The 17,016-nt window shown below is 42.4% G+C and overlaps 1 protein-coding gene across 7 annotated transcripts in view; it reads left to right on the top strand.

The window, feature by feature from the left end:
- Positions 1-15,927, top strand: part of LOC104150914 (ligand of Numb protein X 2) — a 31,454-nt gene extending 15,527 nt beyond the window's left edge. For all 7 annotated transcript variants that reach the window (XM_068957556.1, XM_068957558.1, XM_009685423.2 and 4 more), the window contains exons 4-10: positions 1,151-1,347; positions 2,534-2,902; positions 5,462-5,641; positions 7,151-7,325; positions 7,516-7,726; positions 12,464-12,622; positions 13,562-15,927. In XM_068957556.1, coding sequence (XP_068813657.1) covers positions 1,151-1,347; positions 2,534-2,902; positions 5,462-5,641; positions 7,151-7,325; positions 7,516-7,726; positions 12,464-12,622; positions 13,562-13,697 — 1,427 coding nt within the window. In that variant the 3' untranslated portion in view covers positions 13,698-15,927. The remainder of the gene's footprint in view (positions 1-1,150; positions 1,348-2,533; positions 2,903-5,461; positions 5,642-7,150; positions 7,326-7,515; positions 7,727-12,463; positions 12,623-13,561) is intronic.
- The last annotated feature ends 1,089 nt before the right edge of the window (positions 15,928-17,016 follow it).

Raw genomic sequence — 17,016 nt, 5'->3', positions numbered from 1 at the left:
TTATTTGCAGTACTCTCTTGTTGCGCTGCAAAGAAGCAAAGGCTGTTCCTTTCAGTGGGAACAGGGCATAAAACACTTGAAGAGGCCAAATAATAAGTAATTAGGAATAGCTCCAGCTTCTTCTTAATCTTGTTAAGGAACGGTTTCCTGGGGTGGTCAGTACCTCCCTAATGGTACTAAGCAAGTGTGTTTTTATAGCCGGACCTAATTTTTGTATTGATAGTTATGAAACGCTTCCAGATAGAAGTAAGTGTTTCTGCTTCAGAATAAATCACTTGTCTCAACCCCTGTTAGAAGTCAGCAGCTTGGAAATCTCGATGCCTTGTTTCAAAGTTGGTCTCATTTTCCATGTGTGTAGATAGTGGAGCTGGGAGTTTGTCTGCTGCTGTGCCTGTCGGAGTTACTACATTAGGTCAGTTTAATTCGCTGTTGGCATTTTTCCCCAAGTATACTCAGGGCAATTTTTTTTACATCTCTTGTGTGACAACTGCAGCTCGCCTTGACTGGTGTCAGGCCGGCCCAACTGCTGCAGTGCTGGTAGATTTAATATGACTTGCTAACAACAACTTTCATCTTCAAAGTGTCTGAGAAGCGTTGCTTAGTCTTCAGGATGCTGTAAAATAGGTAAGCACTGTCTTACAGTGGCGGGATGGGGAAGGTAGGAGGAAGAAGGGAGACAGAAGGGAAACTGAAGTGAGCTGCCTGTGGTAGAGTCATGGCAACGGCAGACCACTAGTTACAGCTTAGCAGTCCCATTTCCTAATGAGGATCATGGGATTTGTTGCTTATTGGATCTCTGGAAGTGGACTTCCAGTAGGCCAGCTGTCAAAGTAGAAAAATACATCTCTAAGTGGTAAGTGAAACACACTGAACACCCTTAATAAAAGTTAAGAAATAGCAGTGAAACAGTCCAAGTTTGCCGTAAGCCAGAACAAGAAGGGAAACGTTCTGGAGAAGCTGAACAGAAATAAGGGCTTTTCATCTTTTAATTTGACCTATTCTTTCCTCTCCTCATAGCTGCTTTCCCCTCCTCTCCCTCCAAATGCTAATTTTGAACACAACCTGCCAGTGTTGCAAATCTTTTGATGTTTGCTATACAAGGGAAGGTTTTATTCACGTGTTTTTTCTTCTCTTCCGTTTCCACAATCAGACTTTCCTCAGCGAGCTAGTCTTGTGGCTGAAACGAGCACAATAGAAATTCACCGAGAAGACCCAGAGGAAGAGCTGGGGATGAGGATAGTGGGGGGTAAAGATACCCCACTAGGAAACATTGTTGTTCAGGAAGTCTTGCGGCATTCTGTTATTGCTGCAGATGGAAGAATAGCACCTGGAGACCATATTCTTGAGGTATGTAAAATCCCTAAAATCCCATTGATAGTCCCCTTGCTACTTCTCTTGATTGGAGGTGAATTCTGTTTAGCTGGTTATCTTCCACAGCTTTTTGAGATTTAGATCATTTTTTTGTAAAGCAAAAAGATCTCCATCTGATAAATTTCAGCCAGTAACACCACTTCTCTCCAACAGACTGCTCTAGCTAGAAAATCTTAAGAGTTGCCTTGCTCTGCTATGTTGCTTAAGCTGCGTTTCCTCAAGGAGCAGGTCCAAAGTTTAAGACCTTATGGCTTAAAGGCAGCGTCATGTGAGTAATAAGGAGTACCAAACTCATAGCACAGCTGACCCACAGCCAGATTTAGTTTCCAGATTAACCTGACGTACCATTATGCTCGTTGCATTGGGCTCCTTGAGGTGACAGAAGCTTGTACGCAGTAGTAAAGCCGACACGCAGAGAGAACTGTTAAAACCTCCTGGCTATGGCTGCTCGATCATTTGACAAGCATTCAAGACCCAATTAGCCTGTTGGACCGCAGACTCCAGAAATGACTGGCAGCTGCATGCGCGTGTGGCAGATGCAGTCTCTTGTGTTGGTTTCTCTAACCAATAGTTTAACTTCCATTTTAGTCTAGTCAAACTGTGCATGTCGCAGCCTTGACTGGACCGCAAATAGGGCAGGTCCTATTAACGTCCTAAAGAGAGGCAATATAGAATCTTCTGTGACAACAGTCAAAGCAAAAAGTAGCTTCTCCAAATTACCCTGGTAAAGGCATGGTTAGACTGATGATTTTAGAAGTGTTGTAGGCTACGGACCGCTCATCCAAGTGAGGATGGGCAGTCTCCAACTTGAGTCTTCTACAAGTGTGTATTGAATACTGGAAGTTAGCGGAAAGCAGTTCTGCACTGCCTTGGGATGGAGGTCATGATTTTCAGTATTTTGCACTTTCAGATTTGTAAGCTATATGTGTTTTTCTGTCTCTTTGTACTCAGCAATTCACCATCACTGTTGCTCTTAGTTCATCTGCTTTCTTCTAAATTCTTCTTTAGAAAACTCTGCTCTCTAATATGCATCAGAAGCAGCTGCTTCAGTCATGCATTGAATAGTTGTATATCCTGTCTCCAACTTTGATGTTCTGCACTACAGAAAGTGCCTAAATTATCTTGGTTCTGATTAGTGGCTCTGGTTTGTTTGTCTTTCTAGGTGAATGGTGTCAACATTAGCAGTGTGACTCACTGTCAAGCTGTGTCCTTCCTGCGCCACCCAGGCCCTGTTCTTCACCTCATGGTCCTGCAGGAGAAGGGTTTTTCCAGTAAGACTGTACAGCAGGATTCCAGTTCTGCTCCAAATCGGGAAGTGATCCACGTTACCTTGATAAAGAGAGACCGATCTGAACCGTTGGGAATCAAACTCATCAGGAAGACAGATGAGGCAGGGATTTTTATTCTAGATTTGTTAGAGGGAGGTTTGGCAGCCAAAAATGGAAAGCTGAGTCGGAATGACAGAGTGCTGTCCATAAACGGCCAGGACCTGAGGCAAGGAACACCTGAGACTGCTGCACAGATAATCCAGGTAATTTATAGCATGGCAAAGTGTCTGTCCAACGACTCTTCAGCTGTCAGCGTTGATAGCAGGGCTCCTGTTCTGACCCAAGGGCTAATGGAACATGCTAGAGCAAACTGCATTCCCTTAAATATCTCTTTGGGAAAGTGACTTCCTTGGGGATGTCTGGGAAGCACTGCTTCCAAATGAAGATAAACATGAAGAGTGAGACATCTCTGACAAATCTGAAGTGAGGCAGTTGCTCATGGCACTTCAGTTCAGCTAAGGCAACTGGATCTCCTTTGTAGTGTGGTATTTGTATGTACTGTAGATGCGTGCAACAAAGATGAGAGATTAGGACAGCCTTTTGTGCTTCATTTCAGCTAGTCAAGCTAAAGATGTTTGCAGGGAGATCTGATAGGCTGGCAGCACAGAAGAGAACCATTTTGATTTATTTGAATCCCTCTGTAAGATTTCCCACTTAAACTGTATTTGGTAAGGGAGTCTAGAAAGCAATAAGGCCATTCAAACGAAAAACCTCCTAGAATACTAAAAGGGAAGTAGCACAGCGGTCTTTCCCTGCGTAGTAGGGATGTGTTCTTTGTTGTGGTGTACCAAATGTTTTGGTGAAGGGGTTGAGCAAGGAATTTTGATTTAAGGAATAAGGATTGCTAGCAGTGTGGCAGATTGCATGTAGATCACTCTTAAGTTCTTTATCTTCCTAGGGTAGTGACCTCCGGTTTCTCTTTTTATCTAAAGATCCTGACACAATACATCTCATTACATAGTGTTTATATCCCGGAAAGGCTCTGAGGTCAGCAGCGTGAGGGAGAGTCGGTTCTCTTCCTGGAAACCAGCAGAGAAGCGCAGTGGGGTGGGAGAATAAAAGAAAAAGAGCCGGTTTCCAGTACTGGAATCTCTTCTTCTGTATGTGCTTTGATACTCTATTCTGTTAGAATTTTCTTTGCATCCCATTAAGTGCTGCTGTATTTTTCTAATGTGACTCCCGTATGAGGAACTCTTGATCCCACTGAAATCACTAACCAGAGTCTGAGAACTGACTTCAGTGGGTTTTGGGATTGAATTCCTTTTGAAGTGACGTTCTATAAAACCATGGTGGCCTTCCAAACAGTATCTGTTCTTCTGAGGTCTAATTAAAATTATTGGTTAAATTTTGTTTTAGTTTTGATTGCAAACCATTTGAGGAAGGGAGCCCTTCTACCTGCATTGTGAACTACCAGTTGCACCTACAGCGCATATACACATTATATATATATACACACACATATACACATATATATACACACACACATGTACTGTACATACGGTCTGGTATCCCCTATATGAAGGGGAGGTTTACAGTGCATTTATGAAGGCATAGAAAAAAAACTGCCCTATCCGAATTGGCTTTGGGGGTGAGAGGCTTTTAAATTATTTTTCACAAAACAAAGCTTTCCTGTACCAATTAAAAAAAAGCAATAACAATAAAAACCGAAAAGACCCCCGCATCAGTTGGTGTAGTCCTCTTCCTAGGCTGTGGGATTCACTGCTGTGAGGTGCTGTGGCACCAAGAGAATGGCCAAAAGGATCCCATGCGGAGAAGTGAGAGTAGCAGCTAGTTCTCTCATCTGTTGCAGCAGATGTCATAAATAAGCATGTATGCCTCACCCCAGTAGAGTTCTTCACCGTACGGTTTTGTCAGATTATCTAGAAGAACAAGCCAAATGACAAGAGCAGTAGCAATAGTGAATAGTTCCCCTGTCGTTTTGTCAAGGCCAGACACACAGCTGCTGAAACGTTTAATTGCCAACAATCTTGGACCGAAGGTCATGTCTTCAGGTACTTCTCGGGGGTGGGGAGGGGGACAAAAGAAAAGAGGGAGAAGTTGAACAATAGACATGGTAAATAAGTTGGGAGGGAAACAGCTTTATCAAGTCTCTTTACAATCAAAGAAGCAGCATCCAATTTTTAGGTCGTGGCGATCCACCGTATGGGCCAGCAAGCGTTCTAACTCTGTTCACTTTGTAGCAGAATACAAAACACTCTCTTGGTTATTTGTACTGAAGTGGAGGAATTAATCCTCTCTTTCCCCTTTCTCTTGTTTGCTCTTTGCAGCGGAGGGAGGCAGAAGTGAAGCCTGCCTCTACTTCTGTTCTTTGTAACAAACATTTCCTAATTCCTTCAGTCACCGTAGGCTTCTGCATCTCTTCACAAGCATCATCACATCATGTTACGTAGCCCTGTTTGAAAACCTTTATACAAACTGATGTCCGACCTTCTTTCTCTCTCCCCTAAAATGATGGGGCTGTCCCTAACTTCTAATGTTTCTTAGTTAAACTCAGGGAGGTTCAGAAATGCATATAAAGACAAAACTTTAGTCAACATTGCTTTTTAGGTAACTCCTTTTATGGATTGGTGTGGTGCACGCACCATGTGTACGTTTTCATACAGACAAAGCCACAGTGGACAGCTTTCAGAAAAATTACTTAAGAGTCGTGAGTTAAGCTACTTAATAAGGTACTTTGTGAACCATGATGGGACTTTGCCCTCTCGTGGTTTTAGACGGCTTCTTTTTGCTTCTCCTGGCAGACCAGTGAATCGAGAGTGAACTTTGTAGTTTTAAGGCAGCCGGGTGTACAGCTATCGGAGCCTGTGGAAGACGGCAATACATCGAACAATAGCAGCAGCAGCAGCAACGGAGGAAGTCCAGTGTACCATCGAAGAAGATTAGATCAGAATCATTACAGACGAAAATCTACCTACCAGAAGGTAAGCCTTGTAATAAAGGGAAAAGCACTTTGCTATTCTTGGTCTAACAGATCAATTATTTTAGCTCTGTGATAGTAATTTCTCATATATAACTTATCAGAAGCTCCTTTTCTCCTTTAACTATTGAAAAGCAGTAAGTGTTTGACTTTCAGTGCGAGAGAACCATGTGAAATACAATTTTTTAGAGAAAAACGTAGAAATATCTGTTCAAATGTCTCCAGTCTTGATGTGGGACCAATATTTAATCCCTTCTCATTTGTAAAGGGCTATGGAAATTTAACATCTGTGAGAGACTACTGGGACCACCACTGGACTTAGTTCTCAACACCCAGCAAACACAGTGCTTTCAAAATATTGCTCAGTGGCATAAACTTACAGTTTGGAGCTAGATAGCTGTATGGCATGAAAGTGGAGAACTCTGCAAGTTAAACTGAAATGCTGCTGTGCTTTCAAAGTTGCTTCTATCACCTATTTGCTTGTTATAGGAAACAGCGTGAGCAAGAAGAGAGTTGCCAGTCGGTTGTACCAATGGAAAGATTGGTCTGTGTTTAAAACTAAAACTACCTAGACTTTTGTGTTTAAGTGCATCTGGAGATTGGTAACTGACTGACATAAAGAGCTGGAGTCAAGTTCTTTGATTTAAATATTTGAATGCAGTGGTGTATAGTTTCTACAGCATACGCTGCAATGTGTACTTTCACTACAATTGAAAAAGTAAAGATGCTACTGTCTTCCAAAGATTAATTCGTCCTTAGAAAAACGTCAGTGTTGGCCTACTTCTGCCTCCAAAGTTGGTTGCATCTGCAATTGTTTGCAAATTAATAGGGGGAAAAACGAGCCTGATATTTAAAGTTTAAATAAAACCATTATAATCACTAGAAACACTAATTTAGCTGCGTAAGGATGCCAGCTGTCTTCGTGACCATCTTCGTTTTGACCTTTATGTTTTGTATAGTGTATCTGGAAAACATATCTCCTGGTTGTCTGTCTTTTTTTATTCATTTACGTCATACTGGGTTTGACAAGCAGAATTTGGTCATTCTAATAAAAGCAGAGCTAGGCTTTAGTTAACGTGCTCCTTTACAACACGCATGAGAGGCGAAATGACAAAGGATAGATAACGTAAGTTACTGATCCGAATCCATCCCAATTTATTAGTAGTCAGAGAGAGTTTGGTCACTTGATGTGAATGGCCTTGAAATGAGTTGGTAGTCTGTCCTCAAAGCAAAACTGTTCTGCTCGGAGTGAGCATCTTTCTGAGCGAAAGGAAGTGGAATCATTAGGAGAGTGGCATCATTTCCCAAACAGCAGTCCCTTGGTAATGACGATAACACTTTGGGAATACGGGATAGTATTTCCACCCAGAGCGAATACAACAGAAGCTGACTTTGCTCTCCAGTAACGTTGCTGAAAAGTTCTGGGTTAAAGATGCAAGGTGTTGTGTTATTTTATTGTGGGCTTCTCATGTCAATTGTATAAATGAATCTATATTTTGTCACTTCTTTGTAGGATCTACCTCAGGGATACATAACTCATGAGAAGACAGTTTCAATAAAAAAGGAACCAAAGGAATCTTTGGGAATAACAATTGGAGGTGGAAGGGATAACAAAAATAAGCTCCCTATATATGTAACAAGTGTACAGCCCATCGGCTGCCTCTTCAGGGATGGCAGAATCAAACGAGGTAAGGAGGCTCTGAGACCCTTGGTTGCCCTTTATACTTTATGAACTGTTTTAAAGCGAAAGTTGGACTTAGACGCTAAAATGGAGTTGAAAACAGAGTTCCACAGGAGACCTTGAAGCAGAAATGGACTTGTTAACAAAAATGCATATATCTATGTGGCTGTAATCATCTTACCTTATTGAATCAACAGGAGATGTACTTTTGAGCATAAATGGCATTGACTTGACTCATCTGAGCTACTACGAAGCTGTCTCAGCATTGAAATCTAATGCAGCTTCCCACTCAGTAGTACTGAAAGCCTTGGAAATCCTTGTATCAGACCCAGCAGATCCATCTCTGGACATCAAGGAGCAAGGATTCAGTTGGTCTCCCCTCTGGATCACGTGGCTCGGACTGCCTAGGTATGCTTGCTCAGGGACTGTATGGAGAGATCTGTTCAGTCACAGAGTTGACTTTCACCCAAATGCTAAAAATGAGTTACATCATAGGTTGTCTTGAAAACAATTAAAATGTACCAATAGTCGCCTTTAGCTAAGGCAGTGGGGATCCTTCTTTGTCAATGAGATTGCAGTACAATGAACGCATAAGGAACTTCCACTGCTTTTCACCGTGTGACCCGTTGTTCCCCCGCTTGTATTAGATAATAACCATATTTCAGAATTTCCAGAAAAACCTTTCTTCTAAGAGAACTGACCTAGGGAATGAGAACTATGTATAACGGCATTTGAGGCCCTGACTTGAAGTATAGTCATTGTAGAAACAATCCCTGCTAGAATATTATTAACCAAAATCACTGTGGCTCTTCTGGATTGCGTAACACAAGCCAATCTGTAGTGTTTTATAGTCCCTGATCTAATCCCTTCATTTAGGGACAGGCAGTCTTTCAGTCTAATTCCTACTGGTTTTCTTAATTGTGTAATCTGTAACATAAAGCAGAAGTGCTTCTCAACAGTTGTTTCCCCGCTGCAAAGCATTAAGACCGTAGACGTGCCACGTTGCTGCTAAAATTTGTGCTGAGTTCAGCGTGACAGCGTCAGTGACTTAGAAAGCTTGAATTTGTCTCCTTCCTTAAGAGGTGAACCTCTATTTTGCTCCCTTTTGCAGTTTCTTTGAAATGTATTCAGCCTCGAAAGGTACAGCCTATTGTAGGTCTAGCTAACTGGAAAAGGTGTAGGAGATGCACACAGAACAGTGAAGCCGAACCCTCTTGTGAGAGGCTCAGATTATTTACAGCCTCCTTTCTTGAGGCACCTCAAAGAGCAAACACTAACAAAGGCTCGGTTACGTTACCCTCATGTTACCTAGCAGCCTGTATGTGCTAAACAAAACAGCTGAAGGAAGGTAGCTTTTGTGTCTCAAGCCACTAGCTTGGCTTGTATTCAGCACAGCCCTACCAGGTTCCTCCTTTCTCCCAGGGAACGAGCCCGGTTCTTCTGCACAGACCTAGTATGAACTAGTCCAAGCTGCACCTGGATAACCCAAACCGAAGTACAAGTCCTCAGATATTGGCTGGTGTTAGTTTTCTCATGGGTGCTACTGCGCTGAAGTACAGCAAGGCGAAAACTGGCTGTGCTTTCATCCTTCTCTTTTCCTGTTTATCTGGGCGTCAGGTGGCTTGCAGCCTCTCCCCAGTTCTGCTACAAGGATTGGAGTCTAGTCTCTGCTCGCCAGTCACCTGCCTTCGTTCCGAAAACGGACTGTGGCACTACCTGCTATGTAATAAAAACTGCTTGAAATTCTTCTGTGGCTGGTGTTAACGTTGGCTCCTCTTCCTATGACTGTTGCTATCCCTCTCTACTGAAGCAAGGCACAATGATTTCAGAAGCACCTTCTGCTCTTACTCTTCCTTTCCTGCTCTGAGCTGAATTCGGGCATCTGAATTTCTATGCCTGGCGTTCCTTTGTGGGTGTGAGCCTGCTTAGAAGGCAGGCACAAAGCAAGGCTATTTCATTTCAGGAGCTCACAAAATTTTCTTTCTTGCTTCCAGTAATAAAAATGGTTGTGACTGTCATGTGCTTCCTCACTAATTTTCCAGTGAGCTCACAGTAAGACTTGGTAGCAGCTAGTTGGTCCTCTAAAGCCACTAAGAATGAACAGCGCTCTGCCTTTTTACAGCTAAGCAAGGTACTTGCGTTATTTGACATAGTGGCTGGCATGATCAGTTTTTAATTTTTGTAACATTGCTGGGGAATCCTGAAATGAAACCTTTGCTTGTTGTCGCCTTGAAATGTTTTGGGTTGCCTCTATGTTAGCATTTTCGTTTAGATGAGGAATGTGTGCTTGGAGAGAGGAATATGGACCTTACTCCTCAGCACCAGTTGTTTTGCTCAACAGATGTGTTCCCTGTGGGCTACCCTGCTTGCTAAAGCAGACATAGCCTCAGGGTGCTGAAATATTTTGCAATACAGTGTGAAAGTCTGAAGCCCACTGCTGATGAGGTGGGCTTCTTTTTTTCTTCAGCTTTTTTTTTTTTCTCCAAGTACTTCTCTGATCCAGCAGAAATATTCTTTCATCCTTCTTAAAAGAAACCCACGTATTTCTTATGAGAGTCCGAAATAGTAACTTTGTGCTGAAAGAGTGGAGTCAAAGTTAGTGCTCAGGGCTAGAGAGAGATATTCAGTCTTTGCAGTGCTTCAGCCCACCATATTTAACTCTAGCCTTTATTCTTGTATTTGTGGTTTATTGTTTATACCAAATACCATCTGTCACCTTGGCTCACTTAGTAGCTAGCACGCTTTCTCTGAACTGTAGTTTATAAGGCAGAGCCCCTACAGACCATGCTGTAGAACTGCTGGACTAATGTTGCTGAAGAGTTTCAGGAGAGGGATTAAAGCTCTGGTCCTCTGTCCGTCTTGGGATGATGGGTAGAAGAGGAAGTAACGGAAGCATCCAGGTCACATTCCCCCCTAAAGGAAAAACATTCTGTGCTGCTAAGGCTACTAGCATTGCAGCATTTCACACGTAAGCTTGGATCAGTAAGCATCTCCTACCTCTGTTTGACCATGCCAGATACTTTGGACGAAGATCTAAAAATCTCCATAATGGGGACAACATAGTAATATTCTTCTCTCTCTCACCTCAAGCAACTAGTAGTTGGCTGTGAAGAATCAGCTGGCTGTTATTTTTCTTGTGTTTTTATCTTGTAATGTAACTGCTAGCCCTAACATCCCTGTGAGTTTTCACTTTGTCCGTTCCTTGGTTTGCTCTTAACTGATGGCGGTGAGCTACTCCTTATTGCTGCTGAATGTTTACCATGATCACTGTATGTGTTCACAGAAGACGGCGTAGGAGCTCTACTGGCTTTCTTCATAGTATTAGGTTAAATCTATACCAACTACTCATAGTATAAAATTCCATCTCAAAACAGAGATTTGCAGGCAGCTAGGGTGTTTTGGGGAGCCCTATTTCATTGCATACTGAAACCTAAAGATTGTACAAATACCAAGCTTACAGCTTGACTTGACTTCTCTCGGTAAAGGCTTTGGCTCTTGAAATGATGATTGTGTCCAGTATGATTTGTGCCTCATTCTCAGAGGGCTGAAAAGTAGTAATTTTTTCCCCCCTTTTTTCCCTTGAGCTCTATGCGATGCCTGTCTCTCTGAAGTCTGAGCTCTTTCTGCCAGTACTTTTAGATGCGCCCTGTCACGGCTCCGCTGGAGCAGTGCGTTCCACAAATTCTGAAAGGGGTGCAGAACTGCAAACCCGGCAGACTGTTTGTCCGGATGAAACCTGCACTCTTATAGAAGAAAGGACAATCTAAAACCTCCTTCCTGCTGTCACTTTCCATTACAGTGAACTAATGTTTCACTTCCTAAATGCCATCTTCATATAGAAATTTGATTTCTAGCAAATAACCTGATGTAGAAAAGCATGGCCTTATCCAACTTTTGTAGAAAGTGTACATAGTCTCTCTCTCTCTCTCTCTCTCTCATATATATATATGTATGTATGTATGAAATAGTGCTTACCATGTTTGCTCTTTGTGCCATTTTGTATTTGCGCTAGGTGCTGAATGTATTTATCCTAGCCGTGTCCTTACATTTGTGTATCAGTAGGACACAAATCTGGAGTTACCAGTAAGCTGGGTCTTCCAGCATTCATGTATGTAGAACTTATACAAAAGTAAATTACATTTTAGAAAGTAGATAATTGGCTCTTTCTCCTAGTGAGAAGTTAACTGAGAAAGCTTTTGAAATCTGAAACCCATACCCAAACTGCTCAAGCAAAGCCCTTGAGGCAAAAACGTTTATTAGGAAAAGTTTAGCTGCTGGAATACCTTAGTGGGGTGATCCGCAGCAGTTTCACACAGTGTGCTTCTGGCACCTCTGTGCTGCCAGAAAGCAACCTGAATGTGAGCCAGAGCACACAAGCTGCCTGCATTTACTCCTGCCACACCTTTGCAGACACCTAGCAAGGGCTTTATGTTTCCTTGTGCTGCACGCTCCAGCAGTAAGTGCTGTTAATGCTTATATATCACGTTTTTCAAATCTTAGTACTGCAGCATACACCGAACTTAGAATCCTCCAGTACGCAGTAATCCTGGTTGCCAGGCCTGCAAGAAGAACCTTTCATATTCAGATTTGGCTGGGTTTTGTGTTTAGTAGAAGGAAGGCAGCTTTACCTCACGTTTGCTTTCTTTCCCTCAGTGATATTTGGCTGCTGAATGCATTCATCGTACGAAGCATGCAGCATACCCATGGAATACAAAGCCCAATTCCTATTAATTGCATGGGGTGTACCAATGTTGTTCACAATCAGTTTGTATCTCTTTTCATTACAGCACTAATGAGTTATTCATTACTCTTTTTCAGGTCTCAAACCCGTTTACAGAGTAAATTTTTTTTGTTCTTGTTGTTACCTCTTCAGTACTGTCTGTGCTAGTCTAAAATTCTAACGGACTGGGATCTTCAGGTTTGTGAACCACCCCTGTAAGGCACCCAGTGGACAATCTCAGCCTTGCCCTTACTGCTCAGTCTGTCTTTCCTTTCATAGTGGTGGTGTGTCCTTAATAACACAATAAAGGTGAGGCTGTTGCACAGACAGAGAAATTTTCCCTCGAAAAGATGAACTTGTCAGTAGACTTTCCTTGAAAAACACACATAAGCCTTGCTTGTTTTTGACTGCGCCTGTCTTCACAGTTACCTTCACTGCTGTCAAGATATTGTCCTGAGTAAAGGTAACTTGGAAAGCTGGGGATTCAGCATTGTTGGAGGCTTTGAAGAAAGTAAAGGAAACCAGCCGTTCTTCATCAAAACCATAGTGCCTGGGACTCCTGCGTTCCGAGACAGGAGGCTGAAGTACGTATGAGCTGCTCTTGGGCTCTTTGGTGTTCATGTCAGAAGCACTGACAATTGATACGTACAGTAGTGGGTACCACTTTATTGAGGTGTTGTCTCCTACCCCTCTTAACTAGCTGAGCTAGAAGTTTAGACGCTTACTTGTAGAGTTTTACTACCACCGAACTCCTAAGTCCTTTAGGACTAGGAAGGACTTTAGGAAACTAAAGTCCTCTATTAATGAGTAGTGTTTTGGTTTCTCTGTAAGATGCAACTACCAACAAACATGAAGTGAATGTTATATTAAATTTTGATTTGTATATTGTATCCTGTTTGAATGATAGGACAGCAGAGCAGGTAACTTGTGGGCTTCTGTTAAACCGCTGCTGCACCTCAAATCACTACAGGTGAATGGTGCAACCACTCAGTAGATAGCTTGGTGCTCTCCAAAGTTGGGCAGATCAGGCAGACTCCAAAACCTCTACTGTATTGAATTACAAGTGGGACACCATGCTTCAGCCTTGTTGGCACTTCACCTTAGCATCTGCTTGTGAAGGAGCTGTAGGAGAGGCACAGGTGGTGAACGTGTTATCAGCACAGATGTGTTGTCTGCAACTTTTCCCTCTGCTGACTGGCCTTTCAGTTGCACTCCTGATGACCTTCACTGCTTTATCACTCATACTTGCATCATCCTTTTATCTTTTCCATCTCTTCATCTTAAGCCCCTTTGAACAGAGAACTTACTTAGAAGCGAGCCACTGTGAACAACAGGTCTTTGTGCTTGCACGCGCTCCCTTCTTGCCCCTAATCTTTCATCTAGTCAAATAATTCACTTCAACAAAGAGTTTATAATCTCATCTTGGGGAGGGCTAGCCATCCTAATGTTCTGGGATCTTCGGGTGCTGTTTTAACAAAGAGTTAAATGTGTGCTGACGAGCATGTTTCCTGTTTTCTGACTAGGTGTGGAGATGAAATAGTGGCAGTAAACGGAGTGCCTGCTATAGGAATGAGCAATTCGGAACTAATCCCAATGCTGAAAGAACAAAGGAATAAAGTCATTCTTACTGTGGTGTCTTGGCCAGGAAGCCTTGTGTGAACACTAAAACAAAATATGCAGCAGTTTCAAGGATCATCTCTGGTATCAGATATTTGTTGACTATTGCATCAAGCTAAACGTGACAGATGATAAACCAAGGGAATGTTGAATTCTTGCCTTACAGTATATTGTCATGGAAGACTTTTCGCTGTCTTTTTGGAGAAAACATTTCTATACTGTGCTGAGGTTACCAACAACCCAAAAACAATTCAATTACATGGAATTGTTAGATTCAATGTCATAGTGAATCAGAACTGTTCTGCTAGCTTCCTGGGCTCAGCAGAGTTCTTTAGGAGTGGTGTGGTGGAGAAAATTTTTTCAGTGCTTCGCTACAAATGGTCCGTCTTTACTTTGAAGCGTTTTCCTCAATTTTAGAGCTGTTTTCCATTTAATGTACTGAACAGGTTAAAACAGGAGGGACTGTCAGATACTTCGGCTAGTTAAGAATACAGTTCTTGTTACTGCTCTCTGTCTGACTGCTCTTCTTGGACACTGGGTCATTTTATACATTTTTAAAAGCCACTAAGAAAACTGTAAGGATATGGATCAGTTAAGCAGTTCCTCACCCACAGTACTGGAGTATGTAGGCAACAGCAGTCTAACAAATTTTTTTATATATAAAAACATTCATAAGAGCTGCTATGTTAGATCATTAAGCTGTGCTGACTTGTATAAAGGGCCTATCAGAGATGAGGAATTTGTTTAATTTTGATCCCCTTCCTCAGCTTGGTTCCCTTGGTTTCATGACTCGATAAAATAACCAGCTTTTTCACAAAGAAGGCAGATTTGTTTACTGGTGAGAAACTTCTGTCCCAGGAAGCAGTCTTGTAAATTTTATCACAGCTTCCCAGTGTTCAGATGCAGACTTAAAGCACTGGAGGAGGAAGAGGAGGACGTACCTCTCCTTCCTCCCTTCGCCACTGCCTGCCACACAGGTAGTGCTAGGTACCAGTCTGTCACCACTGGACTGGCGTAGGCTCAGAATGGAAGTTGGATGCCTCATCACCTCTAACTGTTGTAGCAACAGTACAAAATAAGCTACCTCCAGAAGGACGGTGTGTCCATGTTGGCTTCAGTTCAAATGCACTGTATAGTTAAAATTTAGACCGTAAGAAATGAAGCCAAGGCAGGTTCACTGTGACACCTTGTTAATGTCCTACTGGAAAATTCTTCATGAAGCAATTTTCTCTCTTTTTCTTTTTTTTTTTTTTTAAAAGTTAATCAGCAATAGAAATGACTGAGATCTTTCTCAAATCAGGTTCAATTAAAAAGATATTTCCTAGAATGCTGTTACTGCTGTAACTCTTAGGGGGCCAGCTCAGATTGTAAGAATCAGAGGCGTTTCTCTTCTTTCCCATGTAAAAATGCTCCCTGGAATGAACATCTAATTCCTTTCTGGAGTGAAGTGACTGCAGCTAATTACCCATCATCTTCAGCAGTACCCTTTTTTTTTTCTTTTTTTTTAAAGGGCTGGCAGCTTTGAAAGTAGCTATATTACAGCAGAATAGAACTGTTCCTTGCTAGATGATTTAGCTGTTTACATTTAGAGTGACTTCATTTCCTTTGGCTGTTAGCTTAAGGCAATATCTAGTAGGGCCTGTTATCAGTGCCTATTATACAGAAATAGCCTAGGATCCAATTCTCACAAAAGCTTCCCTGGCACGTGGTGCAGGCCCTTTGTTTGGTTGATAAATACTGCCATGGACTTTGACAGCAGAAAGATTTCTTGGCCAGCTGAACTCCTGGGCCTTTTTTTTTTTTTTTTCCTGTTGTTCCTAGTGAATGGTGAGAGCAAAGTAATTCAAAAGTCAGGAAGGTGCCCGTGGAAAAGGAGTCACTCGACCTTTGTCTGACGTAAAGAAACAGAAGAACCTGAAGTAACTTTTGTCTCTTTCCTACCAAGGTACAGAAGCTGTGCCTGGCATGGAACAGTAAATATTTCTGTAGATATAAAGAGGGCAGGTTCCTACTGCAAGGACAGGTAACAGATGTCCCTTGTATAAAGTATAGTAGGAAGAAGTCATGCAGATGGTGGTCAGACAGTTTCAGATGAAGGGGATGCTGCAGAAGGCAGCAGGATCTTTTACTATTACTCCATCTCGTTTCAAGGTGCCTTCAACTTCACCAAAATGTCCCAGTAATTACGTATTGTTTGCAAGATCAGCTTGTTAATAAATGTTGAATGTGTTTTGATGCCTTTATAAATTATTCTAATATTAATGAAAAACAACATGGGCTGTGGGGTTTTTTTTTTTTTTGGCCTTTCCTTTCGGAGTATCTGCTCATAGCACTTGAACCAGTTACCTCATCAACAGCCACTTCTCCAAGACGGTGCCTACCTCACCAGGCAGGAAATGTGTCCTCATCTTCCACTTTTCCCAGGAGGGGAGCTGGACTATCTTGAAATATACTGAGTCTGTGACTACATAGACATTTGTCCTGCCAGTTTAAGTAGTTTTTGCATGCCCTGGCCCTCGGTTAGGCCGAGAGTATAACTGAGTATTCCTGTCTGAGGCTGACCACAGCACACTGCTGCCTGTGGGGCTCAGAATTGACTGTACTAGGCACTAAAGCTTTATTTAACTGGGCTTAACACCTTGATCCAGCTTGCTGCACAGCTCAGCAGCTAAAAGGCAACAGCGGGGCAGCTATTGCTGCCCTGGAGGAATTGTATGCCCAGGCTGGGGGTTAGGGTTAGCTTTTGTTGTGGTGCAGTAGTGGAAATCATAACTAGTACAAAACATCCCCAACTGGAATGGTGGCGTCTGATGTTCTGGGAGAAGGATGCTACTGCAATTACCAACATGCTGCATAACAGTAATGAAGTTGGCCTCTCTTCTTTTTAATATTGTACCTGCTTCATAGCTGACTGGTCTGGTGGTGTTTTCCCACGACACCTTACACCTTCTCTCAGTAGTAAGCTCCCTGGCAGTTGCTCAACAAGACTTGTGCAAGTGCTCAGCTCTGGTCGTTAAGTTTACCCTCTTGGCAATAGGTAGCACCTGGGGCATGCCATACGCATCACTGCACAGGCCCACGTCTCCCCTCCTCTAGCTTTAGTCCAGAAAAAATACTGATGTCACCAGACCAAGAACTGGCCTCATTTCTGAAAAGGGTTAGACTGACCGTTCATTATCCCTGTAGAACGTGACAATGAGACCTGTGGCAGTTAACTCATGTCAGGTATAAATTCGTTCCCAAATCCCACCTTTATACTGCTCTAATACAATGTTAAAGGTAACACCTCTCTCTACCTCACTACAATAAAACTTATTTCCCTTAAATCCACAGCTGCTTCTGGGAGCATAGCCTTACTAAT

The sequence above is a fragment of the Struthio camelus genome, chromosome 11 (genome assembly GCF_040807025.1).
Source record: "Struthio camelus isolate bStrCam1 chromosome 11, bStrCam1.hap1, whole genome shotgun sequence".
NCBI classification, from domain to species: Eukaryota; Metazoa; Chordata; class Aves; order Struthioniformes; family Struthionidae; genus Struthio; species Struthio camelus.
The sequence above is the reverse complement of the archived record's forward strand: the minus strand, read 5'-3'. Positions and strand labels throughout refer to the sequence as shown.